The following is a 15579-nucleotide window of genomic DNA, read 5'->3' as shown; positions in this document are numbered from 1 at the left end:
AATATGGCTTTCTACCTTGCAAGGGAAGAAAGAAAATGGTAGCTTAATGAGTTAATGCATTTTTTGGATAATGTAAGATAGTTTGTACACTTATGTGTAGCCTATGGAAAAATCAAATTGTGTTTGTGGACCTCTTTTTTTTTTTTCTGTTTTATATTCTTCTAGCTTCAGAAACTACTCTGAATTTTGTTTTCTGGGTTTTATCATCTCTTCCCGTGAAATTTACATTGAAAATAGAAACCCAGAGCCTGAAGTATCTTCATTATAAACAGATGCCTCACAGTTGTCAGCCCTGCAGTGGGCACATTAAAATGCACTGCTGCGATCAGAAAACTTTCTCTCTACTTCTTTAAAGACATCTGAGAAATCTAGATCATATTCTATGGGGGAGACAACTGCGCTGATGTGTGTGCGTGAGCCTCGGGTTATGGAGGGAGCAGGATGGCGTAGAGGGGTGAACCAGTAGCCCAAGAATCCAGCCCGCCTTTTCCATCTGTGATTGTAAATGTTAGTGACCATCCTAGACCAGTACACATAGACTCTTGTCCTACTTTCTTAAAAAACATTATTAAGGAAGGTGCATATAATGGAACCTCATGTATTATTAACCTAACCTTACTAGGAATGTACAAGGAATAGGCTTAATTCAACGAAAATTTATAGGCAATTTGTTAAAGCAGCAGTGCACATTAGAAGGTACATTAGAGCCACATTGGTTTTAATATGCCATTCAATAACTCGAACAGAGGTTAAAAATGCTGCTTAACCTCCATTAAGTATTTTAAAAATGCTTTAATTTAAAATTATTTGGAGTGTGTGTACATATATGAATGTACACATACCCACTCTCATAAATAGAGTGCTGAATATGTTTTCCTGGTTCGTTTTTTCAGCACTGGATGACCTCATAACATTCGGCAGCAGGCACTTAATCAGAGACCAGGCCGAGAAAAGCAGGGAACAGTGTCAAGGCATTCCCAGCCAGTGACCCACCCTTGTCCTTGAGAACTAGAGGCAGAGAGGGTTTATTGAGGACTCTGCAGCTTTGGAATAACATAAAGGCTAATTTATAATGAAAACAGCTTCACATGACATGTTTTGTGTTAATAAGACAATTCCTCATGCTTCCCTCTGGTATTTACTTTGGGTTTGCTTTTATAACTCAAATAGACCATTAGAAAGTAAAGCAAAGTATCTTGTTTCATTAAGAAGCATATCATATTTGTTAAGAAATGAGCTCATAAACCAGAATTGCATGCAAGACCCCACCAATGCAATTGGAATTAGATGGCTGATACTCCATTAAAAATCAGTGCCTCAAAGTTGAAATCTGATTATGACACATGTCCCTGAGTTTGGTGAGATGGCTTCTCCTGATTAACATGTTTTTCACAGAAAGACCACAGAATAAGAGCCTTTCCCTTAATAAACCACCAGGAAAGAATATTGTCAGAGGAAATATGGACCACAATGCTACCCACATCTGGGGAGAAAAAAGGATTTTGATAGGTCATTATTTAAATTTTAGGAAAACCTCACTTTCATTGAAAACTGCCTAGTAAAAATTGCAATGATGGAATGGATAATATTTGCTGAATGTATATGTTTGTCAAACCCTGGAATTGAGTGTTACCCAAAAAAATCCCATTTAATATACACACTATTTCTATGATGGAAGGACCAGTATTGTTTTGTTAGGGGAAATGAGGTCTCATTAAGTGGAAAAGTTATTTACAATTCCACATCCATCTGACCTCATATTCTGCACTCTGAAAGAGTAAAGCTTTTTTCCAATAGCTCATTGTTTCTCATAGACATTCACTTAAATATTTGAGGCTGGGTTGAAATACATACTCTTACAAGTGTTTGTAACCTCTCCCCACCCTCAAACTCATGTCAGTCCATGATTCCTGCTACTGCTTCAGGTAGGGTATTTCATTTCTTTTGCTGAAGCAGAGTAACAGTCACAAAATTAAAATTGATGGAGTTATGGGAGGTGATCAGATAATGAAGACCTGACTGAAGAGTCTAGAATTGGGATTACTTTATGGACTAAGTTGAGGAAATGTTTGGGATGATTGCCATGATACAGGGTACTTTGGAACATACATCTGATAAATATTGTGACTGAGAAAAGTGAGAACAAAGAAAACACAATTTTGCTGTGCTGTGGATTATGAATATGCAGATATATCTGTGCTCTGTAATCTCTAAGACTTAATCGGAGCTGCCTTTATATTCTTTTATGTTACTGGATTTAATTCTTAGAGAATGAACATATGAAAGTTTCTCATGGCTCCTCACATAAGTATGAAAACCAGGTTTTTTTTTTATAAAACAAAGTCCAATAGAATAATTTCCCTTATTGGAACATAATATTATACTCTTTGTTCTAATAACTGGAGACATATTTTGGGGGTGATATTTTCTTTCTGAAACTCTGTTCCATTCCTTGATATGGTAAGGATTACAGTTTTAATTGATCAATTGATCATGCTTATTCATACACATTTCCTGCTATTTTCCCTGATATCCGACCTCTTCCAACCAGTCACTCTCATGACTTACAGATTTATGTTTACCATCTTCTTTTCATTGTTAAAGAGATCATATGATATTGTAGAGAGTAACATATCCTCCCTTTCATCCTTTCAGCCATATGTCCATTTCCTTCACATATCCATTTTTCAATTAACATCTGTTGAATAAATTACTGTACACGGGGGCCTCTGCTGCTATAAGATATACAACCATGAACATATTAAAGCATTACAGTTTAGTAGGGGAAACTGATTCATGTAAATATAACACATTTGTGATAAGTGTGGTATTAGAAATGCAAAGATACAGAAGTAGTAAAATGAAGGGACTGATTAACTCCTGAAGGAAAGGGAGACCTAAAGATCTTAGTTGCGTTTCCTGAGCTGAATTTTTAAAATAAATAAAATTAAAAAAAAATAGAACTTGGCAAAGTATTCAAGTAGGGGTAACAGTCCAGGAAGAAGCAATAGGAGCAGGGAATTTAAATATATCAATCAGTTCAGTTGCTCAGTTGTATCCAACTTTTTGTGATCCCATGGACTGCAGCACGCCAGGCTTCCCTGTATATTACCAATTCCCGGAGCTTGATCAAACTCATGTCCATGCTATCTAACCATCTTGTCCTCTGTCATTCCCTTTTCCTCCTGCCTTCAATCTTTCCCAGCTTCTGGGTCTTTTCCAATGAGTCAGTATTTCACATCAGGTGCCCAGAATATTAGAGCTGCAGCTTCAATTAAATATATATCTAATGAAAAATGAGTTTTTCAAATGCTTAACGAGAAACAGTAGCTTTAGATGAATAATAATATTTATGAATGTATTTGTTAACATTTGGTCAAATCTGTGAACAATAATTTTAGCATTTGGTTGTTCAGTCACTAAGTCATGTCTGCCTCCTTGTGACCCCATGGACTGCAGCAAGGCAGGCTCCCTTGTCCTTCACTTGTCCTGGAGTTTGCTCAAATTGATGTCCCTTGAGTCAGTGATGCTGTCCAACCATCTCATCCTCTGCAGTCCCCTTCTTCTTTTGCCTTCCATCTTTGCCAGGATGGAGGTCTTTTACAATGAGTTTGTTCTTTGCATCAGGTAGGCAAAGTATTGGAGCTTCAGCTTCTGTCCTTCCAATGAATATTCAGGGTTGATTTCCTTCAGGATTGACTGGTTTGATCTCCTTGCAATCCAAGGGACTCTCAAGAGTCTTCTCAAACAACACAGTTCAAAAGCATCGATTCCACAGCACTCAGCCTTCTTTATGGTTCAACTTTTACATCCGTACATGACTATGGAAAAACTGCAGCCTATGCAGACCTTTGTTGGCAAAATGGCATCTCTGCTTTTTAATACTCTGTCTGGGTTTGTCATAGCTTTCCTTCGAAGGAGCAAGCGTCTTTTAATTTCATGGCTGCAGTCACCATCCCCAGTGATTCTGAAGCCTTAGAAAATAAAATGTCACTGCTTCCACTTTCCCCCCTTCTATTTGTGATAATTTTAGCATTATTTTCAAACAAAACCCCTAAATGGAGGAAAATTGTTATTATTTTAATTTGAAAATTAGCATCATCTTCTCCACTTCATTTTGAAGTGATTGATTTGAAAAATCGTTTCTCCAGTAGTCTTGTTGCCTGGGGTAGGTGAGTCACACATTCCTCCCTAGACTCTTCTCTTAATATAGTGTCCATTCTCTGGTTTAAGGTGAGAATTGTATCTTCTAAATGGCTTATAATTAGTGCTTAGCCTCAGTTCTGCCCTCCTTTTCTGCATAAGGCCTAGAGGTTAAACTTGTTTTCTCTCTCCCATTTCCAGACTTCAGCAAAGCCTAGTTGTTCATAGTCCTCAGGAGGGACATTGCTAGGAAATGGGCTCTTCTTTTATGCCCAGGACAGGTACTGTGCTGTGCAAATAGCCACTAGGATAGCACACCAACTGCCTGGCTAATAACTTTGAACTCTAAGGATGCTGTAAGCCTGGATAAGCAATACTCTTTTATGATACAAACGACTTTTTGCCTTAGCTGTGTAACACATTGTTTCCCACCTGAGACTTATCTTATCTGGGACCAGGAGTTGGCAAAAGAAAACGGAGGGAAAAAAGAAACTTTAGTGGGCTCCTGTGTGCTCTCTATGTGTGAACTCCTAGCCCTGAGTAACGGAAGGTTAATACTTTCGTCCTAATGACTGTGTTTTAGAATGTGTTATAAAATCACCTGTGGAAAGAAATTTCTAAAAGATCAGTTAAAAGGATGCAGACATACAGATGGGGAACATGAAGAAGAGCTAATGGAGGGAGATCAGGAATGTATTGAAAAAAAAAAAAGAAATTAAGGTCAGTTATCTTTAAGCTGCACTCCAGAGTTGAAGTTTAAGTAGGAGGGAAGGGAGAATGTTTTCTGTAGTTAGGAGTCATAACAGTAGCAGTAATGGTCCAGAATTAGGCACATTTAGGTAAGGCAAGAAGTAAGCGTTGAGCATGAAGGTACCTGAGTCATCCTAATTAGAACTGTTTAAAAATAGGACAACTAAAATACTGATGGGATTAACCTTTATAATCATGCTGCTGAGAGGAGGAGGAGAATTAACCTCAAGACAAATTCCAACACAGGCATTTCCTTGAAGCCCTACTGTCCAGTCTGCAGTCTCCCTGAGCTCTTTAATATCTGTCTTGTCCTTCTCTGCTTATACCTCTGCGTTTTCTCTGTGTTTTATTCTCTATAACTTGGGCAACCCAATCTTCTGCACCAAAATCTACTCTGATGCTCTATACAGATTCATCTAACAAATCATTTCTTGTAAAAATCATTCCTAATTTTTCTAGAATTCTCTGTGGCTTGAATATATTGCAATAAGTCTAAATTGACTCTATTCCTAACTATCTGTTTTAATGGATCATTTATCCAAATTGGAGAGCTATTAGGACCTGCATGATGCCATCATCATGAATCTTAAGGACTTAAGTACTTTTGTGCATGCTCAGTCACTTCAGTTGTGTCCAACTCTATGCAACCCTATGGACTGTAGCCCGCCAAGTTCCTCTCTGTTCATGAAATTCTCCAGGCAAGAATACTGAAGTGGGTTGGCATGCCCTCCTTCAGGGGATCTACCTGACCTAGAGATCAAACCCACATCTCCTGCATTGCAGGTGGATTCTTTACCCACTGAGCCACCTCAGAAAAGAAAATACATATAATCCACCTACAATGGTCTTGAGTCCAAAATAGCCTTCTATATTTGTGATTTTGATTACACAATGAGTCAGGTAGGAGAATATATAGTAATTGCTATCGCTATAGTCTGTTTCTGGAAACATATAGAAAGCAATTTTCTGTCAGTATACGCAAAGAAGCATAATCTTGTTGTAAATTACTATTAAAAATGATAGACTTGGTTCTTTCCAATTGAATGGCACAGATTTTGAGCTTTTTCCTTCCCTGTTTTACTCTTCCTAAAGCTTTTAAAGAGGAAATATGCAGGGTCTAGGAGAAGAAAAAAATTAATTGTTAATGCACATGAAAGAATGGCTTGTTTTCAACTAGAGCGTCACATGAATTTTACAGTGTTCCAATTACTTTCTGTTTTTTCCCTAAATGATTCTCTTTGTGCTCATGGTTTTTTTCTCTCAATATCACTTATATTTTTATATATCTAAGTTAGTGATAGTGACAAATGTGCAATTTGTTTTAATTTGTCAGAACTTTATTTATTGTTTCAATAAAATATTTTATTATGCACACACTTGTGTGCATATTTTGGTGTATGTGCATATATATGTACATAGACAGGTACATGCACAAACGCATCCATCAGGCAACACCCAGGACCATTTCTCCCTCATATGCCTGCTCCATCATCCAAGTGTCCAACGTATTCCTAATGTTATATCTGTCAATTTTCTCCTTCTATGTCCAAGAAGTTTTAAGTAACTTGAAAATATTTTTGAATCATATTTTTCTCTTTTTCTATAAGAAAAATATGGATTTCATAATTGATCTAGATTCTGTTTTTTTTTTAATATAGTATTTGTGGGGAACAATGCCTGCCTAATCATTTGGTGCAGTTTTGTGAATTCCAGTATTTGAGTAGCCTACTTTGTGACTAGCACTGTACTGGATGCTGGGGAGATAATGATGAATTAGTTATATGAGGTTCCTGCCTTCACAGAGGTTAAATTTTATGGAAATGAGTTTAATTATACTTTTCATCAGCACTCTATGGGAAATAGACAGGACACTGTGAAATACATAGGCACATCTAAACTAACCTAGAGCAGGTTACTAGAAGAATTCACGAGACCTGTTATGCATAGTGTGAGCTAAGCAAGAAAAGATGGGTCCAAGTCACTTCAGCAGACAGAATTGCCCATGCAAAGGCTTTCAGGCACCAGGAGCATGACTGGGGCAGGCAGGATGGGCAGGGAAATGAAACTAGGGAGATAGATGGAACCAGACTGCATGGCTGGAGGCTGTGCTAGGGATTTCTTCATTTTCCTAAAGGGACTAGGAAATTATCACTTAATTTTAAGTAGAAGAATGAGATATTCAATCTGCACTCTGAAAAAGATGGTTCCAGCTTCACTATGAAGAACAGGAGGAGAAGAGGCGGGGTGCTAGTAGGGAGAGTCTCTGTAGTTGATGTGCCTGGGTTTGAATCTGCTATTTGTCAACTCTATCAGTTTAGGAAAGTTTGTTAAGCTTTCTAACCTTCAGTTTTCTAATTTATATAATGAACATTATGCTGAATTATGAGCATTGCTCTGAGAACTAAATTTGATAATTAATATAAAGTTTTAGCGTAGCCTCGGGTGGTGTTCTGGAGAAGGCAATGGCACCCCACTCCAGTACTCTTGCCTGGAAAATCCCATTGACGGAGGAGCCTGGTAGGCTGCAGTCCATGGGATCGCTAGAGTCGGACACTACTGAGCGACTCCACTTTCACTTTTCACTTTCATGCACTGGTGAAGGAAATGGCAACCCACTCCAGTGTTCTTGCCTGGAGAATCCCAGGGACGGGGAAGCCTGGTGGGCTGCCGTCTATGGGGTCGCACAGAATCGGACACGACTGAAGCGACTTAGCAGCAGCAGCAATGGGTGGTGTTCAGTCACTGTATCTGACTCTTTGCCACCCCATGGACTGCAGCATGCCAGGTTTCCCTGTCCTTCATCATCTCCCAAAGTGTGCTCAGGTTCATGTCCATTGAGTCAGTGGTGCTATCTAACTATGTCATCCTTTGCCACCCACTTCTCCTTTTGCCTCCAGTCTTTCGCAGCATCAAAGTCTTTTTCTGGTACATAGTATTAACGATGAAAAAGTAGGTAGTGACTTTAACTAGGGAGGTGGGAGTGGGAGTGGAGAGTAGAAGTCCTGCAATTCTTAAAAGACAGTATTCCTAGGACTTAGTTATTAACTAGGTGTAGGAGCAGAGAGAAGTGAAAGACTCAAGGGTTGCCAGTTTTGGCAAAAAGCAGGAAAGTGAATGTGAAAGTCACTCATTTGTGTCCAACTCTTTGAAACCCCATGGACTGTAGAGTCCATGGAATTCTCCAGGCCATAATACTGGAGTGGGTAGCCTTTCCCTTCTCCAGAGGATCTTCCCGACCCATGAATCAAACCAGGGTCTCCTGCATTGCAGGCCGATTCTTTACCAACTGAGCTATCAGGGAAGCCCTAAAATGTAGGATCCTCAGATAAATTTGAATTTCAGATAGTATTTTTGAATGTAAGGAAATACCACATGGGACATATTTATATTAAAATAATTGTTGTTTACTAGAAATTAAAATTTGGCTGAGTATCCTGTGTTTGATCTGGCTATCCTACCAAAGATGTCTCAGGGCTCTAGATGAAGCAACTGAATAATAGATGGTGGTGCTATTTGCTGAAATGGAGATAATCAGAGGAGGGACCAGTCTTTAGTGGAAATATTATGAATTGTAGGTGCCAGGAATACACCCAAGTACAACATCAATTATTTACTCAGCCTTTCTTTAGTCATAATTGACATACTGGTAAAGAACAGCTATGGAGAAGGCAGTGGCAACCCACTTCAGTACTCTTGCCTGGAAAATCCCATGGACAGAGGAGCCTGGTGGGCTGCAGTCCATGGGGTTGCTAAGAGTCGGGCACGACTGAGCGACTTCACTTTCACTTTTCACTTTCCTGCATTGGAGAAGGAAATGGCAACCCACTCCAGTATTCTTGCCTGGAGAATCCCAGGGACAGAGGAGCCTAGTGGGCTGCCATCTCTGGGGTCACACAGAGTCGGACACGACTGAAGTGACTTAGCAGCAGCAGCAGCAGCAGCAGCAAAGAACAGCTATAACCACATTTGTACAGGAAATTAGATAGTGTTGTGGTAGAGTGTTTGGTTTTTCAGTGTAATCAAAACATTATTTTTTTAAGAAAAAACTGGATAGAAAGTATAATAAAAACTTTTCATTTCTTTATTTCCAGGCTTTTATATTTCTCCAGGCAATGCCACTGGCTGCCTGCCATGTTCATGCCACACCACTGGTGCAGTTAATCACATCTGTAATAGCTTGACTGGTCAGTGTGTTTGCCAAGATGCTTCCATTGCTGGACAAAGTTGTGACTATTGTAAAGATCTTTACTTTGGATTTGATTCTCTAACTGGGAGGTAAGTATTTACAAGAATTAATAATCAGATATTTTTACTAAATTGTATTTGCAATTACTAACAGAAATTTTTTGGCCATATATTTTGTAAGAATAATATTTTCTATCCTCCTTAGTTTGCTAATGTATTCTTCATTCCTGGGTTGGGAAGATCCCCTGATGAAGGGAATAGCTTCTCACTGAAGTATTCTTGCCTGGAAGATTCCATGGATAGAGGAACCTGGTGACCTACATACAGTCCACGAGATGGCTAAGAGTCAGATGGAACTGAGCAACTGAACATGCAGAGTTATCTTTCCAGATTTCCTAGAGATTGAGTGTATAGGTTGTTATACATTGATAAATGTGCCCAGTCTTAGGACCTGGGGATATTTAATAAGATAAAATACTTTTTTTTTTTGCAAAGAACTCAAAATTTGGATGTAAAGGAAGGTAAAGAAATATCCATAGCACAAAATACACATGCACATACATACACACACAGACAAGCTGGGATAGGTAGCATGTGTGTGTGTACACTTTGTTCTATGTGGAGCCTGAATTTATTACAGCATTCTTTTATGTTCCTTTTGCCTTTTTAATTTAGATTTAAAGACTAGCAGATGAGAAACATCTTTGAATTCAGTGATAAGATTTTTTTCCCAGTGTGTAAAGTAACTTGTGAAAGTAAATTAGCCACTTTTCAAAGTTATACTGTCTTTAATGTTCTACCTCTTACTTCCTGTATATCCGTGAGCATTTGCTTTCATGCAGATGTTTTCATTGCTGTATTTTTGAAGGTGTGCTGGAATGCCAGTTCCATGTCTGTGTTTTTGGGTCTGGTCAGATTATAAATTTGTCCACTATTGGGACTATATCCATGAATTCTCTGACATTCCTGTCCCCAAGAAAACTAATGTTGTGTCTGCATATACCAGTCAAATCTATTTCTCAATGTGTGTGTGTTTAAAAATATGAATGCTAATTATTCAAGGATTGGAGATTATTTTTTTACCTTATTGCCCCCTTGCTACCTGCCTTTTGACTCTTACACTCCTCATTAACACCTCAGTTAGACTGTGGACAGGGTGATGGGGTAAATTATTAAAAAAGAACTCCAACTATTTCATTTGTCTTTCTACTAAAATTCAATTAATTAAAAAAATGTTAATATATTCCATATTTATTAAAAAACTTTCAAGTTCTTATTACATATCTTGTGTTTCAATACATGCTGTTCGACTTCGGTTACCATTGGAATATCATCTTGGTTAATCTGAGAGCATTACTACTCTTCTCTACAAATACTAAATCTCTCTGAATGAGTGTATAAAATGCATGGTACAGTAAATGTTAAATAAAAAGTCTAACTATGATCTTGATAGTAAAATCAGGGCCAGTGATTATACCTATTACCCCTCTACATAATTTTTGTTGAATGATCATCTCACAAATTCCCCAGTTGGAACTCTGGGGTCAGTTAATTTCATCCCTGGCCACCTCTGTCTTAGAATTCCCATCTTTTCCATAGTCTTCCTGACAGCACTTTATTACCAAGAGAAAAATATCTTTGCTGTCAGCTGTCGTCCTTGAACTACTCATGCCTATCTGTGACATTTTGTGCCAGTCTCTTACCTATTTTCTGTCTACTCATCTCCCTGTTATTCCTGCTAATGTTGTCACCAAACCCCTACTTAATGACCAAGAGATGTATAATTGTCTTGGCTTTTTCACATAACTTTCTTTAAGTGAAATCTCATTCCCTTCATTATACCACTTCTTATGCCCTTCAATGTTTTAAAATTCAGTCTGACTTTATTCCATTCTACTTCATGCTCATTTATCTATCCATCCCACTCCCCACCCCAATCTTATCCAGGACCAAGAATCTCTTACAGATAGTGCTCTGTCACCTGCCACTCTTCAGTAGAGCTGGCTAACACTGGAATTGGACTCCCTGGGTTAAAAGCTGGCTTGAAATGTTAACCTAAATTAATGAGAAATAGAAAGAGCCAGAAAAATAGGTATAAAATACATCATCATCATCACAACAACAACTATGTTATTAGAAGGTGCCGAGGTTAAAATTAGGAAAGCAGACAGAAATCATTAAAAGAAAAGAGATAGGTGCAGGTTGGAGTCTATAAAATAGAGCCAACATTTGAAAATTGTTGTGTGGATTTTATAATTGTGGGCTTTATAATTGTCATGATAGTCATAGAGTAAAAAATTCAGATTAAGTGTTTGTTCAAAGCAAAAAGACTTATGACAAGTTTGTATACATGCAATTGTATATTTTTACATAGTCAGTTCAGTTCAGTCGCTCAGTCATGCCTGACTCTTTGCGACCACATGAACTGCAGCATGCCAGGCCTCCCTGTCCATCACCAACTACCGGAGTCCACCCAAACCCATGTCCATTGAGTCGGTGGTGCCATCCAATCATCCCATCCTCTGTCATCCCTTTTCATATTAGATGACTTATATTGAGTGAAGTAAGGAAGTGCACACAAGCACATATACATACACATGCCCAATATCTTCTTTATCCATTCATTCACTGATGGACGCTGAAGTCATTTTCCTTGGCTATTGTGAATAATGCTGAAGTGAACTTGGAGGTGAGATAGCTCTTCAAGATCCTGATTTTATTTCCTTTGGATATAAAGGACTTCACTTTCACTTTTCACTTTCATGCATTGGAGAAGGAAATGGCAACCCACTCCAGTATTCTTGCCTGGAGAATCCCAGGGACAGGGGAGCCTGGTGGGCTGCCGTCTATGGGGTCACGCAGAGTCAGACACAACTGAAGTGACTTAGCAGCAGCAGCAGCAGTAGCAGCAGCAGAATCATAGGATAGTCCTATTTTTAGTTTTCTAAGGACCTTCATGCTGTTTTTCATAGTGGCTGTACCAACTTACATTCTCACCAGTAATATAAGGGGTTCCCTTTTCTCCACATCCTCACCAAAACCTAGCTTGTGTGTTTTTGATAATAGCCGTTCTAAGGAATGTGAACTGATATTTCATCATGGTTTTGATTTGCATTTCCCTGCTGATTAGTGATGTTAAGCAGCTTTTAATGTATCTGTTGGCCACCTGTGTGTCTTCTTGGAGAAATATCTATAAATATCCTTTGCTCATTTTTTGAAAATTAGAGGATTTTTTCCCCCTATTGAGTTGTATGAGTTTCTTATAAAATTTTAATATTAACCCCTTATCAGATGGATGGTTCACAAATATTTTCTCATATTCTTTAGGTTGTCTTTTCACTCTGTTGGTAATTTTATTTGCTGTGTAAAAGATTTTTGGTTCATCTCTTGTTGCTTTTTTGCCCAAGCATTGGTGTTATAGCCACAAAATTATTGCCCAGACCCATGTTAAGAAGCTTTTCCCCTTTTTTCATCTAGTAGTTTTGGTTTCTGATATTATCTTTAAATTTTTAAGCCATTTTGAGTTGATTTTTATATGTGGTCATTTTAAGGGTCCAGTTTCATTCTTCTACCTGTGAATATTCAGTTTTGCCAGCACCTTTGGTTGAAGAGAACACCCTTTCCTCATTGTGTGTTCCTGATACTCTTTTTGAAAATCAGTTGACTGATATGTGTGGGTTTGTTTCTGGGTTGTCTATTCTATTCCATTAGTCTATGTGTCTGCTTTTAATGTCAGGACCATACCATTTTGATTATGAAAACTTTGTAGTATTTTCTGAAATCACGATGTCTGATGCCTCCAGGATGGTTACTATTGTTGAACCCATAGTTTGCAACTTAAAATAACTGTAGGACTTTCTGTTACCTAAGGAAGACCAGAAAAGCTGTACAGTTGACTCACTGTGTCTTCAGATGGCAACAAGGGAATTAGCCTCATGTAATATATTTAAAGGATCAATGAAAGATGAAAGAAAATTAATTTATAATTGCTTCTTATGACTCATGGTTTTCCAATGAGCCAATAATATTTCTTCTCCTTTTTTTAAAAAATAATCTCTTCCTTTGGCTCCCAAGATTCTGTTTCTCTGAATTGTTTTATATTTCTGTTTCTAACTAGTCCTCTTTAACCCTTCAACTTACGTATCAACATCTATGATTTCAATCACTGCGTGCATGTACATGACTCTCAAATATATTATCATCTCTTCAGATCTTTACAATGGGCTCTAGGCCTATGGCCAGTTGTCTCTCTGAATTTTAAATTTGCATGCCACTCATTGATCCCGTTCCTAATGTAGCCAACACCAAGAAAATTCTCATTTGTATTACTCTTATCACGTCCACCAATTTTTTTTAAAGTCTCATGCCATTATCATCTTAGTGAAAGGGATATAAATCTTAAAAAAAAAACACAAAAAACTATTCAAGTCCACACTACCCATGTGTGAATGGGGCTCAGGATGCTCTCAGATTAGGCAGGGTTGACTCTGACATTGAGCATAGGCTGCTGCTGGAAAGAACTATTAAAAGCAAAAGCCACTGTGGATAATGTAGCTTCTCTGAAATAAACAGAAAGAATAAAGCCTCCCTTGGCCACACAGGGCCCAAGGAAATCAGCAGCATTTGTCCCTTGTTAAATCAGTCACATGGAATGCCCCTGTCTAGAGCTGACCCTTCTATTCCACTGATGAATTCTACCGTCATGTTTCATTTTAACGTTGATGACTGTTAAAGAAATCTTCTAGCACAGAAGGTCATAGAGAAAGATGTTTCAAAATATGACTGTGAGAGTTGCTTGAATTTATACTTTTGCTCATCATTGAGAAGAAAAAAATGGATTTTATTATTTTTATGTTTTCCATTCCTTTCCTGAATGATATTGAAATCTCTTTGTTGACTTCTGGTTGTTCTTGTGTGTGAGTGTGTGTGTGTGTGTGTGTGTGTGTGTGTGTGTGTGTGTGTATACAAAGTAACACTGACTATTTTGAAAATGTGTACGGAGATGTCTAAAACATATGGGATTCCATCTAGTATTAGGACCTTTTGTTTCCTGAGGGAAACACTCATTGTCTAAGGATATACAGACATATAGAACAGAGGAATAACTATTGTGACCTGATGTTAAAGTTTTTAAAAAATAATCATCTAAAATCATTTGAATGTACTTTGAGTCAGGCTCTGTGTTAGGTACTTAAAAGTAAAAATTTGTTTCATTAATTTCCAAAAGTCTACAAAGATTATAAGTATTTTATTGTTAAGGAGAAGATACAAGTATCACTGTATCTCTTCATTGATTTGAAAATAAATTGACTTTCTCATCTTCTTTTTCCATGTGTTTAACCCCTCCGTGGAGAAGGCAATGGCACCCCACTCCAGTACTCTTGCCTGGAAACTCCCATGGATGGAGGAGCCTGGTGGGCTGCAGTCCATGGGGTCGCTGAGGGTTGGACACGACTGAGCGACTTCACTTTCACTTTTCACTTTCATGCACTGGAGAAGGGAATGGCAACCCACTCCAGTGTTCTTGCCTGGAGAATCCCAGGGACGGGGAGCCCAGTGGGCTGCCGTCTATGGGGTTGCACAGAGTCGGACACGACTGAAGTGACTTAGCAGCAGCAGCAGTAGCAGTAACCCCTCCATGAAATCCACATATATACTGTTACCTTATCCTACTCTGTTCTTTGTTATGAATGACTATGTTTGCTATATTTTTCTCTTGGCTTATTTTGTACAATTTTTTTTAATACTCCCAAGGGCAAAAACAAATCAAATAGGCCCTTAACCTAAACTACAGCAACCATGACACCAATGCACCAAACACACAGTAACAGGCTGGAAAATCATTTGCCTGTCTTCATCCAAGTAGTTCATTCTTCAGAAGTTCCCTATCACAAAAAGGGGGCATGTATTTTAGAAAGCTGATCCAAGTGCAAAAATCACTCCAGTTACCTTTGACACCTAAAGCAAACATGATTTAATCCATATTGAAAGCAAGCAAAGAAACCTGCCCAATGAAAAATCAATAAAGCAAAATGAAAAAGTATAGCATATGTTTCTAAACCAAAAGTGAAACCAGAAAGGGCCACATTCAGTTTGTCTCAGTGGGTAGTTGAGACCCATATGCGACACGGTGCACTCCCTGGCAGTGTCATCAAGTTGACCTGTGACTATGGGTCCTCTTTCCAACAGCCCACAAGATGACTCCAGTTCATCTGGGCATCACCGTTTTCATCCACACCTCACATCCCCCACAGGTTTCTTCCCTAATAACCTCTTTTTTCTATATGTATTCTTTGTATGTCATCTTTTTCTTTAAACCTAAAGAACTAGAAGTATCACTACTTTGTCTCTTCCTGACCAACCGAAACACAATGAACTGTGATTCCTCTCAGATAGGAGAGAACTGAGATCTAGAGTGGCCAGGGAATCAAAAGGCTTAGACTTCTAAAACATAAAGTAAAATTCTGTGACCAAATTACTTTTGGTTTTGCTACACAAGTT

At 38.3% G+C, this 15579-nt stretch overlaps 1 protein-coding gene across 1 annotated transcript in view; it reads left to right on the top strand.

The window, feature by feature from the left end:
* The window catches only part of USH2A (usherin), a 923574-nt gene that overhangs the window by 192777 nt on the left and 715218 nt on the right, over positions 1-15579 (top strand). Inside the window, exon 13 of the mRNA NM_001191425.2 lies at positions 8985-9168. Within this exon, the coding sequence (NP_001178354.2) occupies positions 8985-9168 (184 nt within the window). The remainder of the gene's footprint in view (positions 1-8984; positions 9169-15579) is intronic.

Source organism: Bos taurus, chromosome 16, assembly GCF_002263795.3.
Source record: "Bos taurus isolate L1 Dominette 01449 registration number 42190680 breed Hereford chromosome 16, ARS-UCD2.0, whole genome shotgun sequence".
Classification (NCBI taxonomy): domain Eukaryota; kingdom Metazoa; phylum Chordata; class Mammalia; order Artiodactyla; family Bovidae; genus Bos; species Bos taurus.
The sequence above is the reverse complement of the archived record's forward strand: the minus strand, read 5'-3'. Positions and strand labels throughout refer to the sequence as shown.